Source organism: Cervus canadensis, chromosome 15, assembly GCF_019320065.1.
Source record: "Cervus canadensis isolate Bull #8, Minnesota chromosome 15, ASM1932006v1, whole genome shotgun sequence".
NCBI classification, from domain to species: Eukaryota; Metazoa; Chordata; class Mammalia; order Artiodactyla; family Cervidae; genus Cervus; species Cervus canadensis.
In genome coordinates, this window is record NC_057400.1 from 71,336,542 (window position 1) to 71,363,307 (window position 26,766).

Consider the following 26,766-nt stretch of genomic DNA (forward strand, 5'->3'; position numbering starts at 1 on the left):
GAAATTTTAAGCCATTATTTCTGGAATTTTTTTTAGCCCCATCCTCTTTTGTCTTCTAAAACTAATGACACAGATGTTAGATGTCCTACATGTTTAAAAGTTTTTGATCTTTTTTTTTTTCTTTAATCTGTTTTTTCTCTGTTCTAACTGGGTAATTTCTACTCTTTATATTCATGTTCATTGATTATTCATCATCTCTGTTGTTGAGTCTCTTCATTGAACACTGTATTATTTTTTTATTTCTAAAATTTTTATTTGGTTATTCTTGATATATATCTTTATATAGCTTTTGCAGAGACTTTTCTGGTTTTGTGAAGACTTGCTGTGTTTGTTTTAAATGTAGTTCAGATGTATCCTTGATCACTTACTGAAATATTTTAATGGCGCATGCTTGCTCAGTCTCTCAGTAATGTCTGACTCTTTGTGACCCCATGGACGATAGCCCACCAGGCTTCTCTGTCCATGGAGTTTTCCAGACAAGAATACTGGAGTGGGTTTCTATCTTCTATTCCAGGGGGTCTTCCTGACCCAGAGATTGAACCTGCATCTCCTGCAGTGGCAGGCGGATTCTTTACCACTGTGTCACCTGGAAAGCCAAGGTCATTACTACCTGTCTGTAATTTCTCTTAATGGTAGCTGCTTTAAAGTCCTTCCTAGGTAATTCCAACATCTTTGTTATCTTGGTGTTGGTCTCTTTTGTCTTTTCTCATTTCAGTTTGAGATCTTCCTGGTTCTTGGTATGACAAATTACTTTTTATTAAAACCTGGAAAATTTAAATAGTATAAGACTGAATCTATTCAAGTCTTGCATTTTAGCAGAGCTCCTTCTAATGCTTCTCTGGTGGGTGAGGCTTGCTTTGTCTCTTCCACATAAGGGGTGGAAGTCCAGGTTTTCCGCTGGATCCCAACTGACTGTGGTCCCTTGTCACTGCCAGCAGGGCTGGGGATTCAGGCCCTTCTCTAGGTCTGCTGACACCAGCCTGCCTGGGAGTTGGAGGGACTTTTTCTGCTGTTTCCCATAAGCCTCTGTGTAATGCATAGCCATGGTTACTGGTAAGAGGTTGTGAACGTACTTGTTCTCCACTCTGTCTCTGTTGGTTCTGCTCCAGCAGGATGGGAAGGGGCGCCTTGCTTCCACTGGGCGAAGATGGGGGTTCTGGCTTCCCGCACGGTCTCCACTGGCACTGGCATGGGACTGGGGCTGCCATGTCTCTGTCTTACAGGGGTGATATTTCCAGCTTCCCACGTGCCCTTGTCTGACACTGTTCACGACGGGTTGGGCGAGAGCCTTTCTCCAAACTTGACTTCGCTGGTGGAACTAACAGCTGTTTTTGTGTTGTTTGGCTGGAGTGGAGCAGTTATTGCCTAAAAATGGTCTCTCTCGCTAGATTACCCTTTTCCTTCCCAGGTTCTTTGGGTAGACCCAGCAGGCTTTCTTTGAGGCAGACAAAGAAAGGTCTGCACATACTGACATTTCTATGTTGCCACTTCTACATTATCCAGTCTAGGATGTAGGAGGCAGAAAGAAAACCCAGGGGACTCACTGCATGTCCTTCTTAGGGTCATGAAGTCAGCAGACAGTTGACCGCCTTCTCTCCACCTTTCAGAGTCTCCTTACGTTTGTTGTATGTGTAATGTCCAGGGTGTTCAGTTGTATACAGCAGGAAGAATAGGGAAAACATCTGCATCTATTTTATCTTCCAAAGGCATAAATCCTGTCTCCTGCTTTTGTAAGATAACAGACTCAGATCTCCATATGCATTTGCCAGGCTGCAGCCTTTGTCACATAGGAACAATAATTGTAATTGTCTTTAAGCACATCTACCTTACCACCAGCTGTGAGCTCCTAAGGGAGGCCAGGCCTTTTGTCTCCATGCTTTCGGGTCCTTTACTTGGTCAGTGGAAGCAGTCCACTGCTCATTTCTGGCTGTGTGCTTTCATAGGCATGTCCTGTTGGAAAACTGCCAGTCACCTGTCCAGGCCTCAGTCTCCAGACTCCTTGGTAGCCTCAGTCTTTTATACTCTCCTCACAGGAACCTCTGGAAACTGGACTGGGGAGGGTTTTGTGGGAAGGGTTTTGCCACTAGGTTGGCTTCACCAAGAGAAAACTGACGTTGGATGAATCTCATTTATTACTTAGTCCAAACTGATCATTTTCAAGATGAACAAAATAAGGCCTACAGTAGTTAGATAGATGACTTACTGAAGGTTAGGATAATGGTAGAGCTGAATTGAAATTGGAGTCACTGGAAAGTCCAGTTCTCTTTTTTGTTGTATTTTTCTGCCTTCTTTATTTTACAGCCTGAAAGTAGATTTCAGTTATGGGTTTGTATTTTTAGAATCTTAAAGTATATAAGCACACTGTCTCATATTCTTTACTTTTTTAATAGACTGTCAAACTTTATAGACTGGAACTTGGAGAACCAATTTTTTTTTTTTTCATTTATTTTTATTAGTTGGAGGCTAATTACTTTACATTATTGAAGTGGGTTTTGTCATACATTGACATGAATCAGCCATGGCGTTACATGTATTCCCCATCCTGATCCCCCCTCCCACTTGCCTCTCCACCCGATTCCTCTGGGTCTTCCCAGTGCACCAGGCCCGAGCACTTGTCTCATGCATCCAACCTGGGCTGGTGATCTGTTTCACTATAGATAATATACTTGTTTTGATGCTTTTCTTTTGAAACATCCCACCCTCGCCGCCTCCCACAGAGTCCAAAAGTCTGTTCTGTACATCTGTGTCTCTTTTTCTGTTTTGCATATAGGGTTATCATTACCATCTTTCTAAATTCCATATATATGTATTAGTATGCTGTAATGTTCTTTATCTTTCTGGCTTACTTCACTCTGTATAATGGGCTCCAGTTTCATCCATCTCATTAGAACTGATTCAAATGAATTCTTTTTAACGGCTGAGTAATATTCCATGGTGTGTATGTACCACAGCTTCCTTATCCATTCATCTGCTGATGGGCGTCTAGGTTGCTTCCATGTCCTGGCTATTATAAACAGTGCTGCGATGAACATTGGAGTGCACGTGTCTCTTTCAATTCTGGTTTCCTTGGTGTGTATTTCCAGAAGTGGGATTGCTGGGTCATATGGCAGTTCTATTTCCAGTTTTTTAAAGAATCTCCACACTGTTATCCATAGTGGCTATACTAGTTTGCATTCCCACCAACAGTGTAAGAGGGTTCCCTTTTCTCCACACCCTTTCCAGCATTTATTGCTTGTAGACTTTTGGATAGCAGCCATCCTGACTGGTGTGTAATGGTACCTCATTGTGGTTTTGATTTGCATTTCTCTGATAATGAGTGATGTTGAGCATTTTTCATGTGTTTGTTAGCCATCTGTATGTCTTCTTTGGAGAAATGTCTGTTTAGTTCTTTGCCCCATTTTTTGATTGGGTCATTTATTTTTCTGGAATTGAGCTGCAGGAGTTGCTTGTATATTTTTGAGATTAATCCTTTGTCTGTTTCTTCATTTGCTATTATTTTCTCCCAATCTGAGGGCTGTCTTTTCACCTTACTTATAGTTTCCTTTGTAGTGCAAAAGCTTTTAAGTTTCATTAGGTCCCATTTGTTTAGTTTTGCTTTTATTTCCAATATTCTGGGAGGTGGGTCATAGAGGATCCTGCTGTGATTTATGTCGGAGAGTGTTTTGCCTATGTTCTCCTCTAGGAGTTTTATAGTTTCTGGTCTTACATTTAGATCTTTAATCCATTTTGAGTTTATTTTTGTGTATGGTGTTAGAAAGTGTTCTAGTTTCATTCTTTTACAAGTGGTTGACCAGTTTTCCCAGCACCACTTGTTAAAGAGGTTGTCTTTTTTCCATTGTATATCCTTGCCTCCTTTGTCAAAGATAAGGTGTCCATAGGTTCGTGGATTTATCTCTGGGCTTTCTATTCTGTTCCATTGATTTATATTTCTGTCTTTGTGCCAGTACCATACTGTCTTGATGACTGTGGCTTTGTAGTAGAGTCTGAAGTCAGGCAGGTTGATTCCTCCAGTTCATTCTTCTTTCTCAAGATTACTTTGGCTATTCGAGGTTTTTTGTATTTCCATACAAATTGTGAAATTCTTTGGTCTAGTTCTGTGAAAAATACCGTTGGTAGCTTGATAGGGATTGCATTGAATCTATAGATTGCTTTGGGTAGAATAGCCATTTTGACAATATTGATTTTTCCAATCCATGAACACGGTATGTTTCTCCATCTGTTTGTGTCCTCTTTGATTTCTTTCATCAGTGTTTTATAGTTTTCTATGTATAGGTCTTTTGTTTCTTTAGGTAGATATACTCCTAAGTATTTTATTCTTTTTGTTGCAATGGTGAATGGTATTGTTTCCTTAATTTCTCTTTCTGTTTTCTCATTGTTAGTGTATAGGAATGGGAAGGGATTTCTGTAAATTAAGGGATTTAATTTTATATCCTGCAACTTTACCATATTTGTTGATTAGCTCTAGTAATTTTCTGGTAGAGTCTTTAGGGTTTTCTATGTAGAGGATCATGTCATCTGCAAACAGTGAGAGTTTCACTTCTTCTTTTCCTATCTGGATTCCTTTTACTTCTTTTTCTGCTCTGATTGCTGTGGCCAAAACTTCCAACACTATGTTGAACAGTAGTGGTGAGAGTGGGCACCCTTGTCTTGTTCCTGATTTCAGGGGAAATGCTTTCAATTTTTCACCATTGAGGGTGATGCTTGTTGTGGGTTTGTCATATATAGCTTTTATTATGTTGAGGTATGTTCCTTCTATTCCTGCTTTTTGGAGAGTTTTAATCATAAATGAGTGTTGAATTTTGTCAAAGGCTTTCTCTGCATCTATTGAGATAATCATGTGGTTTTTATCTTTCAATTTGTTAATGTGGTGTATTACATTGATTGATTTGCGGATATTAAAGAATCCTTGCATTCCTGTGATAAAGCTCACTTGGTCATGGTGTATGATTTTTTTAATATGTTGTTGGATTCTGTTTGCTAGAATTTTGTTAAGGATTTTTGCATCTATGTTCATCAGTGATATTGGCCTTTAGTTTTCTTTTTTTGTGGCAGGCATCTTTGTCTGGTTTTGGAATTAGGGTGATGGTGGCCTCATAGAATGAGTTTGGAAGTTTACCTTCTGCAATTTTCTGGAAGAGTTTGAGTAAGAGAGGTGTTAGCTCTTCTCTAAATTTTTGGTAGAATTCAGCTGTGAAGCCATCTGGTCCTGGGCTTTTGTTTGCTGGAAGATTTCTGATTACAGTTTCAATTTCCTTGCTTGTGATGGGTCTGTTAAGATCTTCTATTTCTTCCTGGTTCAGTTTTGGAAAGTTATACTTTTCTAAGAATTTGTCTATTTCTTCCAAGTTGTCCATTTTATTGGCATAGAGCTGCTGGTAGTAGTCTCTTTTGATCCTTTGTATTTCAGTGTTGTCTGTTGTGATCTCTCCATTTTCATTTCTAATTTTGTTAATTTGGTTCTTCTCTCTTTGTTTCTTAATGAGTCTTGCTAATGGTTTGTCAATTTTGTTTATTTTTTCAAAAAACCAGCTTTTAGCTTTGTTGATTTTTTGCTATGGTCTCTTTAGTTTCTTTTGCATTTATTTCTGCCCTAATTTTTAAGATTTCTTTCCTTCTACTAATCCTGGGGTTCTTCATTTCTTCCTTCTCTAATTGCTTTAGGTGTAGAGTTAGGTTATTTATTTGACTTTTTTTTTGTTTCTTGAGGTAAGCCTGTAATGCTGTGAACCTTCCCCTTAGCACTGGTTTTACAGTGTCCCATAGGTTTTGGGTTGTTGTGTTTTCATTTTCATTCATTTCTATGCATATTTTGATTTCTTTTTTGATTTCTTCTATGATTTGTTGGTTATTCAGAAGCATGTTATTTAGCCTTCATATGTTTGAATTTTTACCAATTTTTTTCCTGTAATTGAGATCTAATCTACTGCACTGTGGTCAGAAAGATGACTGGAATGATTTCAGTTTTTTTTAATTTTCCAAGACTAGATTTATGGCCCAGGATGTGATCTATTCTGGAGAAGGTTCCGTGTGCGCTTGAGCAAAAGGTGAAGTTGATTGTTTTGGGGTGAAATGTCCTATAGATATCAATTAGGTCTAGCTGGTCCATTGTGTCATTTAAGGTTTGTGTTTCCTTGTTAGTTTTCTGTTTAGTTGATCTATCCGTAGTTGTGAGTGGGATATTAAAGTCTCACACTATTATTCTGTTACTATTAATTTCCTCTTTCATACTCGTTAGCATTTGCCTTACATATTGCGGTGCTCCTATGTTGGGTGCATATATATTTATAATTGTTATATCTTCTTCTTGGATTGATCCTTTGATCATTATATAGTGTCCTTCTTTGTCTCTTTTCACATCCTTTATTTGAAAGTCTATTTTGTCTGATGTGAGTATTGTGACTCCTGCTTTCTTTTGGTCTCCGTCTGCATGAAATATTTTTTCCAGCCCTTCACTTTTAGTCTGTATGTGTCTCTTGTTTTGAGGTGGGTCTCTTGTAGACAGCATATATAGGGGTCTTGTTTTTGTATCCATTCAGCCAGTCTTTGTCTTTGGTTGGGGCATTCAACCCATTTACATTTAAGGTAATTACTGATAGGTGTGGTCCCGTTACCATTTACTTTGTTGTTTTGGGTTCTCGTTTATACAGCCTTTCTGTGTTTCCTGTCTAGAGAAGATCCTTTAGCATTTGTTGAAGAGCTGGTTTGGTGGTGCTGAATTCTCTCAGCTTTTGCTTATCTGTAAAGCTTTTGAATTCTCCTTCATATCTGAATGAGATCCTTGCTGGGTACAGTAATCTAGGTTGTAGGTTATTCTCTTTCATTACTTTCAGTACGTCCTGCCATTCCCTTCTGGCCCGAAGGGTTTCTATTGATAGATCAGCTGTTATCCTCATGGGAATCCCTTTGTGTGTTATTTGTTGTTTCTCCCTTGCTGCTTTTAATGTCTGTTCTTTGTGTTTGATCTTTGTTAATTTGATTAATATGTGTCTTGGGGTGTTTCGCCTTGGGTTTATCCTGTTTGGGACTCTCTGAGTTTCTTGGACTTGGGTGGCTATTTCCTTCCCCATTTTAGGGAAGTTTTCAGCTATTATCTCCTCGAGTATTTTCTCATGGCCTTTCTTTTTGTCTTCTTCTTCTGGAACTCCTATGATTCGAATGTTGGGGTGTTTCACATTGTCCCAGAGGTCCCTGAGGTTGTCCTCATTTCTTTTGATTCTTTTTTCTTTTTTCCTCTCTGCTTCATTTATTTCCACCATTTTATCTTCTACCTCACTTATCCTATCTTCTGTCTCCGTTATTCTACTCTTGGTTCCCTCCAGAGTGTTTTTGATCTCATTTATTGCATTATTCATTTTTAATTGACTCTTTTTTTATTTCTTCTAGGTCTTTATTAAACATTTCTTGCATCTTTTCAATCTTTGTCTCCAGGCTATTTATCTGTAACTCCATTTTGTTTTCAAGATTTTGGATCATTTTTATTATCATTATTCTAAATTCTTTTTCAGGTAGATTCCCTATCTCCTCCTCTTTTGTTTGACTTGGTGGGCATTTTTAATGTTCCTTTACCTGTTGGGTATTTCTCTCCCTTTTCATCTTGTTTAGATTGCTGTGTCTGGAGTGGCCTTTCTGTATTCTGGAGGTCTGTGGTTCCTTTTTAGTGTGGAGGTTTTACCCAGTGGGTGGGGTTGGACAATTGGCTTGTCAGGGTTTCCTGGTTTGGGAATCTTGTGTCGGTGTTCTGGTGCGTGGAACTGGTTTTTTTCTCTCTGGAGAGCAATGGAGTGTCCAGTAATGAGTTTTGAGATGGGTCTATGTGTCAGGTATGACTTTAGGCTGCCTGTATGTTGATGCTCAGGGCTATGTTCCTGTGTTGCTGGAGAATTTGCGTGGTATGTCTTGCTCTGAAACTTACTGGCTCTTGGGTGGTGGTTGGTTTCAGTGTAGGTATGGAGGCTTTTGGACGGTCTCTTATTACTTAATGTTTCGTGTAGTCAGGAGTTTTCTGGTGTTCTCAGGTTTTGGGCTTAAGTCTCCTGCCTCTGGATTTCAGTTTTATTCTTCCAGTAGTCTCAAGACTTCTCCAACTATACAGCACTGATAATAAAACTTCTAGGTTAATGGTGAAAAGATTCTCCCCCGTTAGGGACACCCAGAGAGGTTCACAGAGTTACATGAAGAGGAGAGGGAGGAGGGAGATAGAGATGAGCAGGAGGAGAAAAAGGGGGACTCAAGAGTAGAGAGACTAATCTATGCAGTTGTCTGTTCCCAGAGTGTTCTCCATAGCCCAGACACCCATAGAGATTCACAGAATTGGATTGGGAAGAGAAGGGGAAAGGAGGAAATAGAGGTGTTCTGAGGTAGAAAACGGAGAGTAAATTGGGAGAGAGTAATCAACACACTCCTGAATAAAAATGGGAACTGAATATTGGATTCTTAAATGTCCAAAATTTATATCACATACTGAAAAACAAAGATTAAAAATCTAGAGTAGAGGTTAGACCTTTAAAAATACAATATTAAAAACAAAAACACAAAAAATTTTAGAAATATATATGAAGTTTGGTTTAAAAATAGGGCTTCTCTTTTTTTTTTTTTGCAAGGTTATCGTGAAATGAAAATGAAAATTAAGAAGTAGAGAGGAGTAATACAGGACTTTAAAAGGAAATAAAAGTAAAAGAAAAAAAAAGAAAAAAGAATAAAAGAAAAAAAAAACAAGAAAAAACATTTTTTTCCTAATTAAAAAAATTGTAAAAATCTATGAAAAGGAAAGTTAAGGAGTAATGGGGGAGTAATAGGGAGAGAAAAAATAAGAAAAGAAAAAAAAATTTTTTTTAATTAAAAAAAAAAAGTAAAAATATATCTAGGAATTTCTCTGGAGCTGTTGCGGTCAATGTGGGTTCGGTTCAGTTTCAGATAGCTCCTCGTTCCAGCTTACACTTCTCGATATCTACAGGCCCCTTCCGGTGTAGTCGGTGTAATCTACAGGGATTTTAATCTGTTGCACCAGTTGCTTCTGAAGCAGTTCCCTTTGTTTATTTGGCTTCTGTTTGCCGGCCTCTTCAGTGCCTAATTTCCGCCCTGACACAGGCGGGCGGAGGTGGTCTCTCATTCAGGTTGCTAGTTCCGTCGCACTATAGGGAGGGACTGGCGCTGCTTTCCCCCGTCTACACTGCTCAGGCTCCCGGCTGTTCCATATGGAGCGTGCCCTGCGCTGTGCGTGGTTCCAGCCCTCGGGTGTCCCACAAAAGCGCGGAACAAAAAGCTGCGCCTGCTTTTTGTGCCTTCCCCATCAGAGCAGCTCAGGCAGCCAGGAGCTTGACGGACGCACTCTCCCCGGGTGCGGCGCGCCCACTCCCTTCCGCGGTCCCAGTCTCAGTTTCCGCCCGCGCCAGTCGGGTGTGTGCGCTTTCTGCCCTCTGCGTCCCCAGCCCCAGTCCCCGCCCGCACCGGTCCGGTGCCTGCGCCCTGTGTTTAGCCGCGACCCTCCCTGCGGATGTCGACCATCCAGAATCTCAGGAGGTCTTTGATTAGAAACTGGGGCCTGTTTGCAGTGCGGTAGGGGATGTGGTCCTTGGGGCCGAGGCTGCCCCTTTCCCCTCCCCCCTGCCTCCTGCCTCCGGCGGAGCTGGGCCGGTCCGCAGCCGGCTAGCTCCTCTGGACTTGCTCGGTCCCTTTGTTCTGTGAACGGCCGGCAGTGTGTTCCGGCCGGTTAATTTTCTCTCTTTTGCTGTCCCACAGTTTAAGTTGGTAACTCACAAAACCTCCCTCCGATTGTCTTCAGGGCACTCAGGCCCGGTCCTTACCCTAAGCAGTGCCGCCTGCTCCTCTCCATTCCGCCCCCACTTGCTGGTGGCGGATGTGGGCGTCTGGGGTACTTTTCTGCTGGGAGTTGCTTTTAGGCATGTTATCTGTGGGTTTTATTTATTTTTCCCCTCCCAGTTTGGTTGCCCTCTGAGATTCAAAAACTTCCCCCAGACCCACCAGTGCGAGGGTTTCCTGGTGTTTGGAAACTTCCTCTATTAAGACTCCCTTCCCCCGACGGATCTCCGTCCCTAGCTCTTTTGTCTCTCTTTTTATCTTTTATATTTTGTCCTACCTCCTTTCGAAGACAATGGGCTGCTTTTCTGGGCGCCTAATGACCTCAGCTAGCGATCAGAAGTTGTTTTGTGAAGTTTGCTCTGCATTCAGTTGTTCTTTCAGTGAATTTGTAGGGGAGAAAGTGGTCTCCCCGTCCTGTTCCTCCGCCATCTTGGCTCCTCCTGCCTGGAGAACCAATTTTAATACATTGCAGGTGGTTTTAAATTGTGTTTAAAAAAATTGAGGTATAATTGACATGCAACATTATGTTAGTTTCCAGTGTACAACATAATCTGTATTTGTATATATTGCAAAATAATCATTGCACTAGGTCTGGTTAACATCTGTCACCATATCTCTGTTTGTATATATTGCAAAATAATCACTGCACTAGGTCTGGTTAACATCTGTCATCATATGTAAAGAATTGTTTTCTTAAATGTTGAGAACTTTTAAGATCTACTCTCTTAGCAACTTTCAAAGACGCAATATAGTAGTATAGACTATAGCCACCATGGTGTGCATTATATCCCCATGGCTTATTTATTTCATGACTGGAAGTTTGTGCGTTTTGATTCCCTTACCCAGTTTGTTCATCCCCTGTCCACCCTGCAACCCCACCTCTCTGGTTCTCCCTTCTGTTTGCCAGCTACCAGTCTGTTCTCTGTATTGTGAACTTTTTTTGTTGTTGTTTTAAATATAGATTCCACATACAGATGAGATTGTATGGTATTTGTCTTTGACTTCTTTCAAAAACTCAGGGTCTATCCATGGAGGCAAAAAAGACAAGATGTCCTTTTCTAATGGTAGAATAATATTCCATTGTATATTTGGACCACATTTTCTTTATATGTTTGTAAGTTGATGGACACTTTACATTGTTTCCGTATCTTAGCTATTGTAAATAATGCTGCAGTGAACATTGGGATACAGATACCTTTTTGTGTTAGTGTTTTTTTTTTTCTTTTGAATAAATACTCCGAAGTGGAATTCCTGGATCAACTGGTAATTCTATTCTTAATTTTTTGAGGAACTCCCTTCCATTATTGTTTTAGATACAGGAGGCGCCAGACAAGATAAAATCTTATCATGATTGTGCATGAGAGTTCCCTTTTCTTCACATCCTTGTCAGCAGTTGTTATTTTTTGTCTTTTTAATAATAGTCATTCTAACAAGTGTGAGGTGATACTCATTGTGGTTTTGATTTGCATTTTCCTGATGATTAGTGACATTGAGTATCTTTTCATGTGCTTGTTGGCCATCTGTATTTCTTCTTTGGGAAGATGTCTGTTTAGTTCTTTGGTTTGTTTTTTAATCAGATTGTTTTTTGCCTTTGAGTTGTATGTGTTCCTTATATATTGATACTTTAAATATTAACTTCTTACCAGATAACATGATTTATGAATATTTTCTCCCATTTGATAGCTTGCCTTTTCGTTTTGTTGACGATTTCCTTTGTTGTTTAGGAGCTTTTTAGTTTGATGTAGTCTCACACTTATTTTTGCTTTTGTTGCCTTTGATTTTGGAATCAGATCCAAAAAAATCATCACTGTAACCAGTGTTCAGGAGCTTATCACCTATGATTTTTTTCTAGGAGTTTTAAGGGTTTCAGATCTTACATCTTTAATCCATTTTGAATCAAGTTTTGTGTATGGTATAAGATACCATGTATGTTCAAATTTCATTCTTTTGCATATGGCTGTCTTAACTTTATCAGCACCATTTATTGAAGAAACTCTCCTTTCCCCATTGTTTTGTATATTTTTGGCTCCTTTGCAGTAAGTTAGTTTACCATATATATGTGGGTTTGTATCTGGGCTCTCCTGTTCCATTGATTCTGTGTCTGTTTTTATGCCAATACCATACTGTTGTGATTACTTTGTAGTTTAGTTTGAAATCTAGAAGCATGCCACCTTCAGCTATATTCTCCTTTCTTTGGCTATGTTTGGGATTTTCCAGGCAAGAATACTGGAGTGGGTTGCCATTTCCTTCTCCATGGGTCTTTTATAGTTCCATACAAATTATAGAATTATTCTATTGCTACAAAAAATGCCATTGGAAATTTGATAGGAATTGCATTGAATATGTAGATTATTGGATACTATGGGCATTTTAATAATTCTTCCAATCCATTAGCTTGGAATATATTTTCATTTACTTATATTTTCAATATCTTTCATCACTGTTGTATAGTTTTCAGTGTATAGGCCCTTCACCTCCTTGGTTAAATTTATCCTAGGCATTTTATTGCTTTTTTGTTTTGTTTTATAATTTTCATTTTATATTAGAGTATACTTGATATACTTAGATATCAAGTGTACTTATATTAGCGTATATGTGACTATAATCCCACCACCTCTAGAATGAAAACCGCAGTCACAGAAAGCTCACCAAAATGATCACAGGGATCACAGCCTTGTGTAACTTGGTGAAATTGTGAGCCATGCTGTGATGGATAGATGGGTCATGGTGGTGAGTTCTGATAAAACGTGATCTACTGGAGAAGGGAATGGTAAACCCCTGAAGTATTCTTGCCTTGAGAACCCCATGAACAGAATGAAAAGGCAAAAAGATATGACACCAGAAGATGAGCCTCCCAGGTCAGTAGGTGTCCAATATGGTACTGGGGAAGAGTGGAGAAGTAGGTCCAGAGAGAATGAAGTAGCTTGTCCAAAGAGGGAATGAGGCTCACCTGTGGGTGTGTCTGGTGGTGAAAGTAAAGTCCAATGCTGTAAAGAGCAGTGTTGCATAGGAGCCTGGAATGTTAGGTCCTTGCATCAGGGTAAATTGGACATGGTCAAGAAGGAGATACCAAGAGTAAACATCAGTATTTTAGGAATCAGTGAGCTAAAATGGATGGAAATGGGTGAATTTAATTCTGATGACCATTGTATATACTACTATGGTCAAGAATCCCTTAGAAGAAGTGGATTAGCCCTTATAGTCAACAAGAGTTCAGAATGAAATATTTGGTTGCAGTCTAAAAAATGACAGAATGATCGCCATCTGTTTCCAAGGCAAACCATTCAACATCACAGTAATCCAATCTGTGCCCCAGCCACTAAAGCCAAAGAAGCTGAGGTTGACTGATTTTATGAAGACCTACAAGACCTTCTAGAACTAACACCTGAAAAGTGTTATTTTCATCATAGAGGATTGGAATGCAAAGGTGGGAAGTCAAAAGATGCCTGGAGTAACAGGCAAGTTTGGCTTGGAGTACAAAAAGAAGCAGGGCAGAGGTTGAGTTTTGCCAAGAGAATGCACTAATCATAGCAAACACCCTCTTCCAACAACACAAGAGATAACTCTACATGTGGACATCACCAGATGGTCAATACTGAAATTAGATAATGTTCTTTGCAGCCAAAGATGGAGAAGTTCTTACAGTCAGCAAAAACAAGACCTGGAGCTGACTGTGGCTCAGATTATAAGTTCCTTACTGAAGAATTCAGACTTAAATTGAAGAAAGTAGGGAAAACCACTAGACCATTCAAGTATGACCTAAATCAAAGCCCTTATGATTATATAGTGGAGGTGATGAATAGATTCAAGGGATTAGATCTGGTAAACAGGGTGCCTGAAGGACTGTGGATGGAAGTTTGTAACATTGAATAGGAGGTGGTGACCAAAACCATCCTAAAGAAGAAGAAATGCAAGAAGGCAAAGTGGTTGTCTGAGGACACCTTACAAACAGCTGGGAAAGAAGACAAGCAAAAGGCAAATGAGAAAGGGAAAGATATTCCCAATTGAATGTAGAGTTCCAGAGAACAGCAAGGAGAGCTAAAAAGGCCTTCTTAAGTAAACAGTGTGAAGAAATAGAGGAAAACAACAGAATGGGAAAGACTAGAGATTTCTTCAAGAAAATTGTGAGATACCAATTTCATGCAGAGATGGGCACAATAAAGGACAGAAACAGCAAGGACCTCACAGAAGCAGAAGAAATTAAGACGGTGGCAAGAATACACAGAGCTATACAAATAAGATCTTAATGACCTGGATAACTACACTGGAGTGGTCATTCACCTAGAGCCAGACCTCCTGGAGTGTGAAGTCAAGTGGGTCTTAGGAAGAATTAATTACTACAAACAAAGCTAGTGGAGGTGATGGATTTCCAGCTGAGCTATTTCAAATCCTAAAAGATGATGCTGTTAAAGTGCTGCACACAATATGTCAGCAAATTGGGAAAACTCGGCCTTGGCCACAGGGCTGGGAAAGGTGTTTTCATTACAATCCCTAAGAAAGGCAGCACTAAAGAATGTTCAGACTACTGTACAGTTGTGCTCATTTCACATGCTAGCAAGGTTATGCTCAAAATCCTTCAAGCTAGGCTTTAGGAGTACATGAACCAAGAACTTCCATATAAACAAGTTGGGTTTCGAAGAGGCAGAGGTACCAGAGATCAAATTGCCAACATCTGTTGGATCATAGAAAAAGCAAGGGAATTCCAGAAAAACATCTACTTTTGTTTCATTGACTATGTTAAAGCCTTCGACTGTGTGGATCACAGCAAACTCTGGAAAATTCTTAAAAGAGATGGGAATGCCAGACCACTTTACCTGTCTCCTGAGAAACCTGTAAGTAGCTTAAGAAGGAAGTTAGAACCAGACATGGAACAGTGGATTGGTTCAGAATTGGCAAAAGGAGTATGTCAAGGCTGTATATTGTCACCCTGCTTATTTAACTTATGTGCACAGTATATCATGCAAAATGTAGTCTGGATGAATCCCGAGCTGGAGTTAAGATTGCTGTGAGAAATATCAACAACCTCAGATATGCAGATAATACCACTCTCATGGCAGAAAGCAAAGAGGAACTAAAGAGCCTCTTTGTGAAAGAGGAGAGTGAAAAAGCTGGCTTAGAACTCAACATTCAAAACATTCAAAAGATCATAGCATTCGATCCCATCACTTCATGGGAAACAGAAGGGGAAAAAATGGAAACAGTTACAGGCTTTATTTTCTTATGCTCCAAAATCACTGTGGATGGTGACAACAGCCACAAAAGACGCTTGCTCCTTGGAAGAAAAGCTATGACAAACCTAGACGGTGTATTAAAAAGCAGACATCACTTTGCAGACAAAGGTCTGTATAGTCAAAGCTCTGGTTTTTCAAGTAGTTATGTGGGGTGTGAGAGTTGGACCGTAAAGAAGGCTGAGTGCTGAAGAATTGATGCTTGTGCACTGTGGTGTTGGAGAAGACTCTTGAGAGTGTCTTGGGACAGCAAGCAGATCAAACCAGTCAATCCTAAAGGAAATTAACCCTGAATATTCATTGGAAGGACAGAAGCTGAAGTTCCAATACTTTGGCCACCTGATGAGAAGAGCTGACTCATTGGAATAACACTCTGATGCTGGGAAAGATTGAGGGCAGGAGGAGAAGGAGGCAACAGAGGATGAGCTGATTGGACCCCATCACCGACCCCAGTGGGTATGAATCTGAGCAAACTCCGGCAGATAGGACAGGGAAGCCTGGCATGCTGCAGTCCATGCGATGGCAAAGAGTTGGACATGACTGAGCAACTGAACAACAACATACTTGATTTACAATATTGTATTAGTTTCAAGTGTACAACAAACTGATTCATCTGTACATATATGTACGTCTATTATTTTTCAGGTTCTTTTCCCTTATAGGTTATTACAGAGTTTTGGGTAGAGTTCCCAGTGCTATACAGTAGGTCCTTGTTGATTATCTATTTTATATATAGTAGTAGGTTTATCATGGGCTTCCATGGTGTGTTAGATGGTAAAGAATCTGCCTGCAGTGCAGGAGACCCTGATTTGATCCCTGGGTTGGGAAGATCACAATTTATTGTTTTGATGCAATTGTACATAGTATCATTTTCTTAATTTCTCTTTCTGAAAGTTTGCTCCTAGTGTATTGAAATTCAGATTTCTGTTTATTAATTTTGTATCCTGGAACTGTACTGAATTCATTTTATTCTTACAGTTTTTTTATAGAGTCTTTAGGGTTTTCTGTATTGACAGTTTTATCGGGTTGGCCAAAAAGTTCATTTGGTTTTTTTCCATACCATCTTACAGAAGAGCCCCAGCAAACTTTTTGGCTAACTCAGTACTTTTTCCTTTCTAGTTTGGATGCCTTTTATTTCCTTTTCTTGTCTAAATGGCTCTGACTTGGCTTTCTGATGTATGTTGAATAAAAGTGGGTACAGTAGGCATCATTGTCTTGTTCCTGATCATAGAGAAATTGTTCAGCATTTCACCATCCATTGAGTGTTGATGCTAGCTATGGGCTTGTCATATACAGCTTTTCTTATGTTGAGGTATGTTCTCTTTATAACCATTTGGTTGAGAGTTTTTATTGTAAATGGATGTTGAATTTTAAAACTGTATTTCTAATGGGCTTATATCTTTTTCAGCAGGCATATGGCTATGGTCCATACAGTGGTGCATACCCACCAGGAACTCAAGTTGTCTATGCTGCAAATGGACAGGCTTATGCTGTTCCCTATCAGTACCCATATGCAGGTAACTCACGCCAGCCTTTCATTCCTGGTTTCTCGTCATTTAGTGTGTAGATCACTGAAGCCTGAGGAATTTTTATTTCTCAGTTTAGGGGTAAGTGAACTGTAATTTTCCTGTAATTTAAAACTGTAATTTAAAAAAAAAAAAAAAAGAAAAAAAAAGAAAGCATTATATCTTTTCACACTACTTTACAAAGTTAGAGTAGGCTTGATTTTTAAAACTTTACTGTTGTATTCAGATTCATCCCCAAGATGAGAATTTGTACTTATTGAAATACACTTTCATTAAGAAATAACCTAAGAGTACCGTTTTAAGGAATAGGAGGTAATCTTTCTCCTGTTTTTTTCCTTCTGGTTTTATCTTTCAAAAATGATCACTACGGAGATGATGTTTCATTTTGCAGATGAAGTAGAGGCATGGAAAGGCTTATATTTACTCCTTTCATTTTCATCTCAACCTAAAACAAAGTGTTAGGTGTGAGTGACTGACCTGTGTAGATAGCGTCAGAGGAAATCAGTCCTGAATATTCATCAGAAGGACTGATACTGAAGCTGAAGCTCTAATACTTTAGCCATCTGATGCGAAGAACTGATTCATTGGAAAAGACCCTGAGGCTGGGAAAGATTGAGGGCAGAAGGAGAAGGGGACTACAGAGGATGAGATGGTTGGATGGCATCACCGATTTGATAGACATAAGTTTGAGCAAGCTCTAGGAGTTGGTGATGGACAGGGAAGCCTGGCTGCTGCAGTCCATGGGGTCTCAAAGAGTCGGACATGACTGAGCGTCTGAACTGAACTGAGATAGCGTCGAGTCCTGGGTGCAGCCTGGGCAGGGGGACGTCTGTAGGGTAGAGGTCAGGAATATGCTGGCAATGGTGCTGGAGCGTACAGCCAGGGCAAGGGTGACCTGAGCTATGTGACTGATGGCCTGAAGAGTGAGACCATACCCAGACCCCCGTGAGCAGGTGAAGTCAGGCAGGTGCAGTTCTTGGTGAGTATGGCATGTCACAGCGACACACAGGAGAGTGAATTGATGAATGGATTGGAATGGGAGCCCAGAGGGTGCTGCGAGATTAGGAATATAGCACAGTGCCTTTTCACAGAAGCAGTGGAAGGACAGTGTTACCAGAAGAGTGAGTGGTCACTGATATCAGTGCCACAAAGAAGCCAGTGGGGTTGCCACAGAGTCTGGATTTGACGGCCCTAGACTCACAGTTAGTGGTGGTTAGTGGTGCATTAGCACCTAATAGAGAGTTTCTCCAGTTACCTGTTTTGGGAATCTGATACTGATCATTAAGGTAGTGTAGACTCTGAAGAATTTTGCCTTGGTTGATTTTTTGTGTGTGTCAAGTTGAAAATCAGTGAAATAATGATACTAAAAAATGAGCTATTTGTCTATCCTCTGATCCTAGCACAGCTATTTTTGTTTAATTATTTTCTTCTTGTAAAATAATAGTTTCATCTTTGTTATCTTATACTTTTTTGGAGCTTGTTTGCTTTATTATGTTTTGTTTTGTTAATGGCATTATGTTACTTTTTACATTCCATTCTCATTTAAAAATTTTATATATTTTGTCCAGAGTGCTACATAATCTTTGTAAGTATTTTTAATGATTGCATCCTATCATATGGGGTAATATTAAGTCTTCTAGTACTTATTGGCTGTTTACTTTTTCTTTTCAATTTTTCTGTCATAGATATTGCTTTGATTGTTTCTAATCAGTTTGTTTTTTATTCCTGTTAAATATGTCTTAGAATACATTTCTGATTTCTGTGTGTTAATATGTCAAAGGGCATAAACATTTTGTTTTTGATACATTTTAAAATTATAAAAGTTTACAGTAAGGACAGTAAATGAGCTGTTAAATTTACCTGTTACCAGCCTCAGCAGGTACAACATCTTGTTTCATCTGTACCATTTTTCCCCGGCTCTGGATTGTTTTGAGGGAAGTTTACACTTTATTTCATTTCAGCTGACAGTGTTGCAGTAGCTCTTGACGCTGTGTGTTTACTAAGATGTTTCCCGGAGTAGCTCACCAGCTTACAGTGCCCCCCGGGACTGCTGATGTGCTGGCTTCTCTGCAGTTGCATCAAGATTGCTTGCTGTTTCTGTTGTGCTCTGAAAGTTCTGATAACCTCCTTAGGTCTTAACGTGGAGCCAGGTTGCCTTAGTTTACATTTCTGATGACTGGCAAAGATAAAGATTGTATAATTTTTTATGAATTAAATTTTCCCTTGTATTAATTATTTTTTTCCCATTTATTTTGCGGTTTGTGTTCAGTTTTTAAGTCCTGGCCTATTCGTCTGATGAGAGCCAGACTTTTATTCACCTCCCTAGGCCATAGATGTCCCTAGCTGTTTCTTACTCTGTGGAAGAGCAGAAGTTTTGTGCTTGTGAAGGCAATTTCTATACATAGGATTCCATTCATGCCTTTGACTTGCATCATGAACGACGAGACGGCATTCTCGGTGCAACCTCAGACAACTTGCTGCTGAGGGCTGAGTGCAGTTGGCAGGCATTTGGCATTTGCCTCGTGACAGCCAGATGCCTACCAACCAGTTTTAAAAGTGCTGTGTGCACACTGCTGGTGTGCTTGCTGTGGACGGCTGCTACGCTGTGGTTGTCCCACGGCAGCATCGTGCTGGTAACCAGTCAGGAGCCCTTCATCAGCCTTTCCAGGACACTGGTGCTTTGCCAGGTGTCATGACACTCTGCCGGGCAGTGTCCACAGGGGCCCTTGTTGCGCAGAGAAGGTTACAGGCCTTCTCTTTAACATTACTGGAACTGGTGTCAGTCAGCCAATCTAAAAAGTGCTGTGTACACACTGGAAGTATTCCGTTTTAATTTTCCCACACTAGCAGACATTTGTTCAGTTGTCTCTTAGTCTGGGCTTGAGGTCTTTGGTTTGAGTTGGCTCCTTTGGTTGGAGTCCTCTGTTTCTGTCTTGTCCAGATGGTACTCATGACACGTAATTGCTCTGTAGTTTCCAGGGGCCAAGTCTAGATTTTGTAATTCTCAGTTTCTTGGTTTGATAGTGATTTGTAAAAGTTATCTGCCTTTGTTTAGTCTTTCCAGGATCTTCCCAACCCAGGAATCGAATCCAGGTCTCCCGCATTGCAGGTGGATTCTTTACCATCTAAGTCTCCAGGGAAGCCCAAAAGTATCTGACTTAGTTGTTCTTAAAATATCTAACAATATCTTCCTTTTCTACATTCATGTTTGGATCATTTATGTAAAGATTAAATTAGGTAATTAAAATAAGTACAGTTTGGAAATGTTCCCCAGCTGACTTTGGTAAAGACTTAGCTTTTGGTAGGAACAGAGGTGAGCTGCAGGAGAAGTTGGCTCCTGGTCATGCAGTAAGGGGGTCCTTCTGTGGAGCTAAAGCTGGAATGCTGATTTAGATTTTCCAGGGGTCTTTAAATTAGGTCAGCTACAGGGTGCTACTGTATTACATTTTACTGGTTGATGAGATTTTTAAAATTTTAAGGCTGTGATTATGAATGCTACAGTTTACCAGTTATGTAGTTTAAATATTACATAAAAAAGCTTTGCTTCTAATGCTGTTGCCTGTACTTGATACGCCTTCAGGTTTATAGTGGCCCCACTTTCCTTCTCTGTGGCTTTGACGCGTCTTTTCCCTTCGTACCTGGGGCGCTGGTGTCTGGGCGCACACTGTAGCCGGAGCACCCGGGCTGGCGGGCACTCCCTGCGCTCAGGCCCCAGGTGCCTCCCTCTTTGCCTGTGTATAGAACACGGTGACTGCAAGCTCAGCTCCTAGGGTGGTTGTGAGGATTAAGTGAGTCTGTACTTAGAAATGCTTGTAATACTGTAAGTGCTTAGACTGGTAAGCACTTATCCTTTAGTATCTTCATTCTTCATGGACATATCACTATTGGATCAATTTCTCATTTTCCTCGGGTTGAACTGTTAAGAGCATAGTGGGTCAAGGAGGAAAGTTAACACTGTATGTGAGGAAATTTATTTATAGTTGTGCTGGGTCTCCGTGGTTGCATGTGGGCTTTTTCTGGTTGCAGAGACTGGGGGCTCTTCTCTTGTTGCAGAGCGCAGGTTCTAGGGCATGCGGGCTCAGTGGCTGTGGCTCGTGGGCTCTGGAGTGCGGGCTCAGTAGTTGTGGCACATGGGCTTAGCTGCTTTGCAGTATGTGGAATCCTCCTGGTCCAGGGATTGAACCTGTGTCCCCTGCATTGGCAGATAGATTCTTATCCTCTGCACCACCAGGGAAGTCCTGTGGGAACAATTTTAAAGCTAACTAGCTTTTGGACAACATATTGTGAAATATGGAAGAAAACAAACATTTCCAATTGAGAACTTTAATTGTGCAAATAATTTTAAACCTTTTTAAAGTTTGTTTTTTAGATGTTTTCCCTCTGACAAATATTTTTTCTCCATAAAGGCATAACATTAAAAATAAAGAGCAGATTATGTTAGCAGATTTAAGGTTTCATTTAAAAAGTTTCCATGAATACCAAGAAGCTGTTTAACTTCTCGATGAGGCTTCGTGGCTCTCCCGTAGTCTCCAGGCTGTGTGTGTCCTGTGCTCCTGGTCTGCTGCCGTCCCGATGAGCACAGTGCGGGGGCTGAAGCGGACATTGCAGCTTCACCAGGATTCTGCTCTCTGTAGTGTCTGGGACTGCGGACCTTGGGAGACTGAGCATCTTGATTTTCTCTTAGTTCCATCTTAGATACAGGGTGTCCGCCTCGCTCGGCCAAGCCGAGTCCCCTTCGCCTGTGGTGAAGGAGAGCTGGGGAGCACTCACTGAGGTCACCCCCACCCCCAGCTCTCTGAGGGAGACAAGTCTGTGGGAGGAGTGCTGTGCATGGAGAAACCTCAGGCAAGTGAGCGGTCTTTCTGAGTGAATGTTGAACTTCACAAACTGCTCCTCAGGAGTCTGTTCTTTCCTTCTTTCTAGGACTTTATGGACAGCAACCTGCGAACCAAGTCATCATCCGTGAGCGGTATCGAGACAACGACAGTGACCTGGCGCTGGGCATGCTGGCCGGGGCGGCCACGGGCATGGCCCTGGGGTCTCTGTTCTGGGTCTTCTAGAGTCCTTGGAACCTCGACGTGCATAGCTTCTGATACCCCGTGTGCAATAATATGATTTGCAGGGCATTTCTGTTTGTTACAAATATTTTTAGTAATAGATTTAATAGTTCTTTTGAAAGTAGTGACAAAATGCTTATAAGTACATAGAAGTGCCGCAGAGAAAGCTTTAGACTGCTGTTTAGCTAACATGTGGACTATTTGGGGGCACTGGCTCATTTGAGGAGTTTCCTTATAAAACTCTCGCAATACTTTATTTAAACACACCTGTTTTGAAAGGCCGTTTTGTTTTTAGAGTTAGGTCTTAGTTCTTAAGGGATAATTTATTTTAGTGTTTTGCTGGTAACATGGTGATGTATGAGTGAATGAATGACCCTGGCGAGAAAAACTGCAGCTTCTTTGGTTTAATGTCAGACTTTCAAACGTCAGACCAGAACTGGCTGCATGTTACTTCAGGAGTTACAGGCTGGAACCTTCTTTAGGCAGCGGGGTGATATCCCACAGCCTCTGGGACTGGCTAGCAAAGCCGACTGCTCAGGATGATGGACGGCATGGCAGTTTCCCCCTTGAAAATGATGCTTTTTCATTTTATTCTTGTTTGTTTTTGGTAGTGATACTTGGAAAGCATCCCAGATTAGGAGTAGACTTGAGTGTCAACATTTTAGGGCTTTATCATTTAACACTTGAAGAAGGCACAACAACTGCAAAAAAGTGTGTGGAGGTAGATTTAGTTTTTTCAGAGGCATCATGGTTTTAGTGTTAGCTTTGAGCATTTTTTATTGCCACTTCAGCCTACTTATAGCTTATTTTTCTACTTGTTGAGAAAATAATATGAAGAGAATGGTGAGGAAAGTGAAATGAGAGCCATAGTTGCAGTGGTCCTGTTCCAGGGGACTGGGCTGCACTGAGGGTGTGTGTGATGTCCTTCTGAAGGCTGGTGATGGGCCCATCGCCTGTCCTGTGTGGGTCTGGGCACTGCTGCTGCCCCGAGCTCTGTGCTGCATGGTGGGGGAGCTCAGGTTATAGACGGGAGCTTCGGCCCAGAGACATGAACGGCCTGCTCAAGATACTCTCCACCTGACCAGGACACCGGCCTTGCTTTTATTTCTGACTTTAGTGTCACAGAGAAGCTTGAACCATTTAATTTTGAGCCCCAACTTAAATGTGAAGCTCTGAAAAACCAAGGGCCCTGCATTTCTGTAATTTTCTTATTTCTTTATGTAAATTTTAAAACTTCAGTTATTCCAGTTTTTTGTCCTGCATGTTTTAAAAAATGTACATTTACAAAGGCACATCGAAGGTCTCTGCCGCTATACTCCATGTGGCCACGTTTCCATAAAATACACTCCTGGTAGCCCAAATTCTGTTTTTATTTCGTGTGGCCAGTTACAAACACAGTGTTTTGTTCCATTTATCAGTCCACTCCACCTCTAAGGCAGACTTGAATAGATCTATCTCCATCTGAAAACTAGATGCCAAATGAACTTTGTGGTGACCATAGGTCTGTTTCCCTAGCCAATTCTACTGTACCTGTTGACACTGGAGAGCTGTTTCCAGCTGAAAAGAAGTATACTTGGCTGTCATTTCTTTGGATGTGTCATGTGGTGGAAAGTTGCCAGATGCGATGTGTGACAATACTGGTTTTGATGGTTAAGAATGTTACTTAGTTTACATCATATGTAATAAGAATAGCTTTGGTCAGATGGTAATCATTATTCAAGCTGTATCCTTTACAAGCAAAATACTAAACTCAGTTAATTTTGAACTAGGAATTACTGGAACGACAGATACTGAGTCATGTCCCTGAAATGCCCTTGAAGCAGATGGTCTCCCTGAGTTCCGCCCCCTGACAGAGTTGGGGCGCTGTGGACTGAAGTCCTGACATACATGTGCTCCCCCATCTCCAGTCCCTGTCCCTAGCCGGGCAAGCCACGTTGGGCGACTGTAGTTGAGTCTGGAAGTTCACTGCCCTAGCGACTTGATCCTGAGAGGAAATGTGTGCTCGGCATAAAGATGGGCTGAGATGCTTCATTCCCCTGGCTCCAGTTCTCATAGATGCCAATCTTTTGGTCACCTCGATTAGGAAGTCCTAAATCAAGAAGTTAGGTGATTTGGAAGGAACTTGTTCACTTTAACGAAAGTAAAATATTTAGTCAGCATTTTACTTCCATGTGTAATTTTAAATATTTGGCTGTTGATATTGCACACATGCCAGTCTGCTTGTTTCTTTGCTCTGTTCGTTTAATTTCTTGAGTTAACTTCAGGGTTAGATTTAAAGAGAAGGGAGAGATGAGTGACTGTGTTTCAGATCAACATTCATGAAATGGGCCAGACTGGGATGCAAGATCTGGATCATGGGATAAGTTCCTACCACTGAAACAGAATGACCCATGTTTGTTTTCTACATTAATTGTGATTCTGTACGATCTTTTCCTCCTTCCCAAGTTTATAGACAATGGCATGGAATGCAGTTCCATTTTTTTCCCCCGTGGGTTGATCTTTTCTTTTCTCTTCTGATTGCTTGCCTGTTTCTAGTATTCTGTGGTGTCCTCTGAACCAGTTTTTCCCTGTATATGCAAATTGTATGTTTATAAGTGAAAATGTTAATACATTAAATGATTGTTAACCTTAAAGCATATTTCAGTGACTTCTACTGTTTTTTTTTTTTAATTCAGTTTATTTAAACTATAAAGATTAAAAACAGTTCATGCATTTCTCCCATCTCTCACTATCTCCTCTGGCAAACACCAATCTTTTTTTTTTTTTTTCAAATTATTTTGTAGTAACACAGCTTTTTCTGCTGCTTCACAGGCAATAAGAATGCCATTTAGTGAGCTTTCCCTAAGTGCTAGGGAATGTGTTGTCACATCAGAAAACAATAACTCATTAAATTCCTGTCTTAACTCTGTCAGTTCAGTTCAGTTCAGTCGCTCAGTCATGTCCAACTCTTTGCGACCCCATGAATCGCAGCATGCCAGGCCTCCCTGTCCATCACAAACTCCCGGAGTTTACCCAAAGTCATGCCCATCGAGTCGGTGATGCCATCCAGCCATCTCATCCTCTGTTGTCCCCTTCTCCTCCTGCCCCCACTCCCTCCCAGCATCAGGGTCTTTTCCAATGAGTCAACTCTTCACATGAGGTTAGTATTGGAGTTTCAGCTTCAGCGTCAGTCCTTCCAAAGAACACCCAGGACTTATCTCCTTTAGGATGGATGGTTGGATCTCCTTGCAGTCCAAAGGACTCTCGAGTCTTCTCCAACACCACAGTTCAAAAGCATCAATTTTTTGGCAGTCAGCTTTCTTCACAGTCCAACTCTCACATCCATACATGACCACTGGAAAAACCATAGCCTTGACCAGATGGACCTTTGTTGGCAAAGTAATGTCTCTGCTTTTTAATATGCTATCTACATTGGTCATAACTTTCCTTCCAAGGAGTAAGCATCTTTTAATTTCATGGCTGCAATCACCATCTGCAGTGATTTTGGAGCCCAGAAAAATAAAGTCTGACACTGTCTCCACTGTTTCCCCATCTGTTTCCCATGAGGTGATGGGACCAGGTACTGTGATCTTAGTTTTCTGAATGTTGAGCTTTAAGCCAACTTTTTCACTCTCCTCTTCAACTTTCATCAAGAGGCTTTTTAGTTCCTCTTCATTTTCTGCCATAAGGGTGGTGTCATCTGCATGTCTGAGGTTATTGATATTTCTCCCGGCAATCTTGATTCCAGCTTGTGCTTCCAGACCAGCGTTTCTCATGATGTACTCTGCATATAAGTTAAATAAGCAGGGTGACAACATACGGCCTTGACGTACTCCTTTTCCTGTTTGGAACCAGTCTGTTGTTCCATGTCCAGTTCTAACTGTTGCTTCCTGACTGGCATACAGATTTCTCAAGAGGCAGGTCAGGTGGTCTGGTATTCCCATCTCTTTCAGCATTTTCCACAGTTTATTGTGATCCACACAGTCGAAGGTATTGGTGAGGTCAATAAAGCAGAAATAGATGTTTTTCTGGAACTGTCTTGCTCTTTCGATGATCCAGCGGATATTGGCAATTTGATCTCTGGTTCCTCTGCCTTTTCAAAACCAGCTTGAACGTCTGAAAGTTCTTGGTTCACATATTGCTGAAGCCTGGCTTGGATAATTTTGAGCATTAATTTACTGGTGTGTGAGATGAGTGCAATTGTGCAGTAGTTTGAGCATTCTTTGGGATTGCCTTTCTGAGGGATTGGAATGAAAACTGACCTTTTCCAGTCCTGTGGCCACTGTTGAGTTTTCCAAATTTGCTGGCATATTGAGTGCAGCACTTTCACAGCATCATCTTTCAGGATTTGAAATAGCTCAACTGGAATTCCATCACATCCACTAGTTTTGTCATAGTGATGCTTTCTAAGGCCCACTTGACTTCACATTCCAGGATGTCTGGCTCTAGGTGAGTGATCACACCATTGTGATTATCTGGGTCGTGAAGATCTTTTTGTACAGTTCTTCTGTGTATTCTTGCCACCTCTTCTTAATATCTTCTGCTTCTGCTATGTCCATACCATTTCTGTCCTTTATTGAGCCCATCTTTGCATGAAATGTTCCCTTGGTATCTCTAATTTTCTTGAAGAGATCTCTAGTCTTTCCCATTCTGTTGTTTTCCTCTATTTCTTTGCATTGATTGCTGAGAAGGGCTTTTTTATCTCTCCTGGCTATTCTTTGGAACCCTGCATTCAAATGGGAATATCTTTCCTTTTCTCCTTTGCTTTTGCTTCTCTTCTTTTCACACCTATTTGTAAGGCCTCCTCAGACAACCATTTTGCCTTTTTGCATTTCTTTTCCATGGGTATGGTCTTGATCCCTGTCTCCTGTACAATGTCACCAACCTCCATCCATAGTTCATCAGGCTCTCTGTCTATCAAATCTAGTCCCTTAAATCTATTTCTCACTTCCACTGTATAAGGGATTTGATTTAGGTCATACCTGAATCCCTACTCTCTTCAGTTTAAGTCTGAATTTGGCAATAAGGAGTTCATGATCTGAGCCACAGTCAGCTCCAGGTCTTGTTTTTACTGACTGTATAGAGCTTCTCCATCTTTGGCTGCAAAGAATATAATGAGTCTGATTTTGGTGTTGGCCATCTGGTGATGTCCATGTG

General features: G+C 40.8%; 1 protein-coding gene across 2 annotated transcripts in view; it reads left to right on the forward strand.

Moving 5' to 3' along the window:
* PLEKHB2 (pleckstrin homology domain containing B2) overlaps positions 1–24,268 on the forward strand; it is a 56,447-nt gene extending 32,179 nt beyond the window's left edge. Inside the window, exons 7-8 of one of the 2 annotated variants that reach the window (XM_043487802.1) lie at positions 16,459–16,564; positions 21,497–24,268. In XM_043487802.1, the coding sequence (XP_043343737.1) occupies positions 16,459–16,564; positions 21,497–21,633 (243 nt within the window). In that variant the 3' untranslated portion in view covers positions 21,634–24,268. Of the gene's footprint in view, positions 1–16,455; positions 16,565–21,496 lie in introns of both variants that reach the window. The other variant, XM_043487801.1, reaches the window with a different exon arrangement.
* Positions 24,269–26,766: the final 2,498 nt, after the last annotated feature.